We start from the raw sequence: 6407 nt of genomic DNA on the forward strand, positions 1-6407 counted from the left end.
CCAGGAGGCCGAAGGGTACCTTGGCCGGGGGACCAGGGCTGGGAGGACGAGGGGGACCAGGGCTGGGAGAAAGAGGGGGACCAGGGCAGTGAAATGGTGGGGGACAAGGGCAGAGAGGCAGAGGGGGACCAGGGCCAGGACACAGATGTTAGGTTAACGAAATACTTCTTCAGTTAACCAACGAATAAGGTTCAGATCCGCGACTACAGGTCCCCTTTTTTTCAGAGACAGAAGCGCAGACACATAGCAATATAGGGGTATTGTTACAATTTTAATAGAAGGACAATTTTAATAGAAAGAAGGGAATACGAAAGAAGAAAACAAATACAACAAAAGAGGTTAGAACAAACACAAAAAAGGGGTTACATCACCAATTCGGGGGAACACCAACTCCTGAAGTTTCATGCTGGGGAATCCCGGATTCAGCTTTCAGGGTCCCGAATGGGAAGGTCCCAGGCAGAGCGTCCTCTCCGTGGGTGAGATTCCAAGTTAGCTCCAACGTACGAGCCTTAATAAAACCTTTGCAAACCAAGAAGGCATTTTGCCAATTGCACAAGTTCCCGGGCGACTGGCCAGGTCACCCTGGGAAGATGTGTTTATTCAAGATGTTCCTGTACTGTGGGAAATGGCCCGTTTCCATAGTACAGAGATAAGTTGTTTTTCTTCTCCTTTGTTTTGCAATTCGTTATCTGTCAAGCCCGGTCGAAGTCGCCCAGTGGACAGGTCGGTCTAGCCGTTGCCAAATCGAAGCCTATTCTTAATGTGCAAGAGTTTCTAAATTTACCCATCATTCGGACTCAAAATCAGGTACATTAACAGTATAGGCCGTTAATAACTTGGGAGTAAAGTTAGTGTACAACGTTCTTATGCTAATAAACATATAACAATTGCATAAACATAAAATAATTAAAATGTAGGAAAATATTAGCAAAGGGTTAGCCAGAGCATTAAAATACTTCTGCGCAGTCGATGATTTAAAGAAGAAATCATACCAATGATGATTTGTGTCTGTTAATATTACATGAGATGCGTCTATCAGTTTTCCAGCAACTATATGAGTTTGTATGCGATGTTCACTAAGAGCTCTTTCATTTTTAGTAAGCAATTGACGTAGTAACTGTGACGTATTCAGGATGGCTACAGGGAGTTCGATAGATACATAGGTAGTGGGTGGGAGGGGTTTCGGGATCCAAGTGAGGTTTACATCATTCACCTGTACAGGGGCAAAGTAAAAATCATCACCCTGCCAGTGAAGAAAACTAATATTTCATAGGACATCATTCACCTGTACAGGGGCAAAGTAAAAACTCATCACGCTGCCAGTTAAGAAAACTAATATTTCGTAGGCAACCGGAGAAAGGGGAAGCCTTCCCGACAGATTCCAAATCAGTACTATTACTAGAGGTAATGCATATGTGCTGAGGGGATACCTCATATAACATAGAGAAGTTACTTTGCTGATAGAGAGTTAATGTACATAAGTTAGAGGAATGGTTTAACAAACAGGGTTCCATCTGTGGTGTAGCCATTCCACATACCATCCCTTCGAGGCATGAGGTACATTCCCGCAATATATGAGTATTGTTACGTTGGTCTATATATTCACCATTCAATTGGGGCAAAACGAAATACAAAGACAAGACAAAAGGAATGACATGATAATTACACATGATCATAGCAGAGCTAACCTTAAAGTGAGTAATTGTCCCTGTACATATATCCTCAGTACATTGCATTACAATTCTATGGGATATCCAGTTATCTTGAGGAATATAACGAGAAAGAATTTGTCTCCAAATGTCCGGGGTTCCAGCCGATAACGTTCTTTGAACCCACTCTTTTTGTACCATGCTATAGATATTCTCCAATGAACACCTTGTCCAATTAAATAGCTTAGAAAAATCAGTGTCTATGTTGACAGAAGCAAACGTTGCAGCATTAAACAACTGTAGAAATTGTCCTTGGAAGTTTAAGGTAGGTTGGTGGGGCAGGATCGTTGTGCGTGACCATCGAGCATTTATTGTGAGAGCCTGAGGGACATCGTGGCCAGCACTGCGCAGTCTATTGGCCAGGGTCTCAAGGTCTACTGAATTTACTATACCCAAACCTGTTCCTGCCCCTCCAAGGAGAGTATCAAACCATGATCTCCTCCGCCTGTTACAAGGTTTCCAGGGGGGAAAAGTTATGTTACAATGTAGCAAGTTTTGCTGGGTGTTAAACGTCACATTCTGACAACTTCCAGGTACTCGAACGATAATTAATTCTTGTGAAATGGGGGTAATATTGGTCAATAACCTAATGTACTCTACCCACCAAGTCCTATTAGTTATGGTGGTGGTGTTAAAACAAAGCAATGTAGCGGCGCGGTTCACACTAATAGTAAAGTTAGAGCCCTGGTATTGGGTAACAGTGCTGTTACTGTTACTCTTGCTACATTCGCGTATTAAGGCAAAGATATCGTCTCGGGGAGAAGGAGAAGGTAGCATTATAGAGTCGTTATACATACAGCATGTAATATTTATGTCGTTCTCAGTTTGCACAGTCATGTCAAGTCCGCTGTGGACAACAATCCCCCCTTTGATCCTTCCGAGGCCCACGGCCTCCGGGAGGATCACATACAACCCTCCTCGGGATAACAAAGGTCTTCCGCAAAGCCGGCGCCTAAAGCATAGGACAAGATAGAGAAATCCAGACATAGCTTTACACACACAACAATCCCATTCCTCAGCGAAATGCAGCGTCCAGATGGCACTGCATGTCCATGACCTCGGCCTTGGACAGGTGTATGGTCAGGGTTTGAAGAAGCATCCGGGTAGATGAAGCGCGTCGGAGGCAGGCCCTCAGGAGCTGAAAAACACAGCAAACCAAAGCAAAGAAGAAACAATCAATCAATCATATTTATTGAGCGCTTACTGTGTGCAGAGCACTGTACTAAGCGCTTGGGAAGTACAAGTTGGCAACATATAGAGACGGTCCCTACCCAACAGTGGGCTCACAATCTAAAAGGGGGAGACAGAGAACAAAACCGAACATACTAACAAAATAAAATAAATAGAATAGATACGTACAAGTAAAATAAATAAATAAATAAATAAATAAATAGAGTAATAAATATGTACAAACATATATACATATATACAGGTGTTGTGGGGAAGAGAAGGAGGCAAGATGGGGGGATGGAGGGGGGGACAAGGGGGAGAGGAAGGAAGGGGCTCAGTCTGGGAAGGCCTCCTGGAGGAAGTGAACTCTCAGTAGGGCCTTGAAGGGAGGATGAGAGCTAGCTTGGCGGATTGGCAGAGGGAGGGCATTCCAGGCCAGGGGGATGACGTGGGCCGGGGTCGATGGCGGGACAGGCCCAAACCTTGCAGCTAAAGGGTAACCCAAAGCCTCAGGAGGGACACTGGGGGCAACAACATCAAGCAGTCTGTCCTTCCCAAAGGCACACACCAAAACTAGCCAGCAGCAAGACACACAAATAAGCCACCAGACAAAATCTCATAGGACCGAGGCGCATCCGGTAGAAGTCCGACACAGCCATAAAGCTGGGACAGCTTGTGGCTCAGAATCCTGAGAGTCAGCAGAAACCAATGGCGCAGTACAATCAGGAGGCGAAGCATCAAAAACGGCCGGCTTCACCTGGGAGTGGTGGATCCATGAGGGGCGCTCAGCAACACGAACTGCAGAAAAGGAAGACAAGAGAACCTGGTAGGACCCCTACCAGGATGGCTTAAGTGAAGCATTGCCGACCATGCGCTTAACTCAAACCCAATGTCCAGCGACGAACGGATGCAGATGATCGGTGAGAGGGGTGCGCTGACGGAGGATTCCAGCAGCCTGCTGCCCAGCTAGAATTGCCTGGAGAGACAAAACATAGGCTCGCAGGGCATCATCGCCCACTTGTAGGGTTGGAGGAGGTCGGGGATCTGAGAGATTTCCCCAATACGGAGGATGACCAAACAGCATCTCATAAGGTGATACATTTAAAGGAGACTGGGGCAACAACATAGTCGTTAAAGGGCAGGAGGCAGGACCTCCGGCCACTTGACATGAGTTTAGAATGTGATCCTTGAACAGAATCAATAACAGCAGGTGGTTCAAACCGGGGGATGACTGCCCTCAAGAGACATTTCACCACCGTAGGAGCAGTTGCTCGGGAGGAAGAGAAAGCCTCAATTCAACCAGTCAGGTAATCAACAATAACCAGTAAATATCGGAAAGGACCAGCCCTTCGAAGTGTCACAAAATCAACCTGCAAACCCTCAAAAGGGGAATATACCCAAGGGCGTCCCCCCAAAGGAACCCGACGACCAGGGTGAGTATTGAAGCTCTGGGAAGTAGCACAACTGGCTGTAACCCGTTTGGAAACAGGATGGATACCTGGGGCAAACCAAACTCGGAGTACTGTGGCTGCCAAGGCATCTGCACCAAAGTGAGTCTCCTGGTGAACACCCAGACAAACGGGTCGCAGTGCAGCAACTGGCAAAATAGGGCATCCATCAGAGACCCAAAAGAGTCCGTCCCGTTCCAGCGCCTCATATTGCTGAGGCCACTCAGCTCTTTCCTTATCAGTAATCAGGAAGGAAAACAGGGTGCCAGGCATAGACGTGGGGGCCAGGGCCATAACGGGAGCAACACATACAAGGGGGGCATGCCAAGCTGCCCAACGAAAGGCCTCTTCGGCTCGGCGATTGTCCAAACTCGGGGAATCACTTCCTCGGTTGTGGGCATGCACATGCACGACGGCCACCTCGGCTGGGAGCAAGAGGGCCTGTAGTCCCACCTACATACCTCCTGAACACGTACCGGGGCTTGGCCATTCCCCTATTCCCCTTTGAAAAGTTCAAGGGAGGGGTATAGTGTGGCATTGGGAGCCGGCAGGGACACCAGCGGGGAATCCCAAGGTTCTGGCTCCTTTTCTGTGTCTATCTTTCTGGATTCCTTCCTCTCAGACAGATTATGTTTCTTATACATCTGATACAACTCAGATGTAGGAATACCGTCAATGGTTTCCTTCTTTACCCCTGCCTTTAACAGGGCAGTGAACAAGTCCTTTCTAGAGATACGATTACTTCCTCGAGTGTCATTCCACCCGTGGTCACGTTTGTACCACACCCCTTCGGGTAGTTTCTCCTGGCGATTCCATTCTCCCATATCTCCTAACTGAGACATTTTATCTAATACTTCTGATAAAGGCTTCCCAGACTCACTCAACAGTAAAGTCATAATTAAATTTTTGTACGCGGGCGGTGCCGTTTTGACTAAAATATTCCTCTGTGGCGCTGATACCGGGCAGAGGTGGTAAGAGTCAGCCTCGCCTAACATTATAGCAGTCTTCATCACCTCCTCCTTTAATCGTTGGATTCCGTCCTTCAGGGAATACCAGGGCCGGTCCCCCCGAGGCCACATTGAGTCAGCGGGGTATTGTTTCTGACACCCTTCCTCTACCAACGCTAGGAGGGTAGTATTACCACTCCCGTTAGCATGAGCAGCCGCGCAGCATATTCTCTGAGAGCCTGCTGCACATTTGAATTAAAACTGGTAGGAACGAACTTCATACAGTCGTCTGCATCCACCCAAATTCCTCCTGCCCCGCTATCACTCGTGTGCACCATCCATGAAATCAACAGTTCCTGTGGCCTTTGAGAGAAGCGGCTTAAAATATCAGAAACTTCTTGTTGCGTAAAATCTTCTGCGACTTCTTTAAAAAGTCGGTTCCCCCCCTGATTTTCCTCCTTTCGTCTCCGGATTGGCCTAGCAGATGCCCCATTACCGGAACAAGCTTTCTTATGATCTTCGCAAATATCTTCACCCGAGGAACCTTCTTCAGCATCATCCCAAATATCCCCGTCCCATCTATCCGGGTCCCTATCCGCCGTAGTGGAGGCGATGACCGCATGCACCTTTCGATTCCTTTTCCTATATTTAAACTGCACCACTCTGACTGCAGCTTTCTCCGCCACCGTATGATAGTTTCGTACTTGATCACCTAATATACAATTTTGACACGGCAACATTGACAATCTACTCTGTAACTCCGTCAGCTCTTTTTCCAAGGCCAACTTATCTTCAAAAGCCTTAGTTTTTAATTCATGCATTTTTCGATAAGCAGTTAAGAGCCCACCCTCTTCTACAGACTCCTGTCATCTCTTTTCCTTTTTCTACAGGAACACGTTGTAAACACTTAGTTAATTGCAAAGGTTCAGCATTTCTTACTCGTCCCTTCCAATCTTCACACAAGCCTGTTCCTTTAACTCAGGCCTTAGAGAGGGAACAGTGCAGCATACTCTCCCATCCTGGGATATCGTTCTCCGGTGGTGTTTGCGTTACTTTCTTGAAAAAAAGGCATGATGTAACGCGGCTTCTGGCCGACTATGTTAGGTTAACGAAATATTTCTTCAGTTAACCAA

The 6407-nt window shown here is 46.9% G+C and overlaps 1 protein-coding gene across 1 annotated transcript; it reads right to left on the reverse strand.

Annotated features, from left to right (window-relative positions):
* Window positions 1–604: 604 nt before the first annotated feature.
* Window positions 605–4573, reverse strand: LOC119924204. Its single transcript, XM_038743182.1, has 3 exons — window positions 3760–4573; window positions 3637–3677; window positions 605–2847 (listed from the first exon to the last, which is right to left on the reverse strand). The coding sequence occupies exon 3, from the start codon at window positions 2694–2696 to the stop codon at window positions 1278–1280; it is 1419 nt and encodes a 472-aa protein (XP_038599110.1). The 5' UTR covers window positions 2697–2847; window positions 3637–3677; window positions 3760–4573; the 3' UTR covers window positions 605–1277.
* Between the last annotated feature and the right edge of the window lie 1834 nt (window positions 4574–6407).

This window comes from Tachyglossus aculeatus, unplaced genomic scaffold (assembly GCF_015852505.1).
Source record: "Tachyglossus aculeatus isolate mTacAcu1 unplaced genomic scaffold, mTacAcu1.pri scaffold_87_arrow_ctg1, whole genome shotgun sequence".
NCBI lineage: Eukaryota > Metazoa > Chordata > Mammalia > Monotremata > Tachyglossidae > Tachyglossus > Tachyglossus aculeatus.

Bases quoted from the DNA above. Each gene is read 5' to 3' on its own strand.
- LOC119924204 (XM_038743182.1), bottom strand. From the start codon at position 2,696: ATGTCTGGATTTCTCTATCTTGTCCTATGCTTTAGGCGCCGGCTTTGC.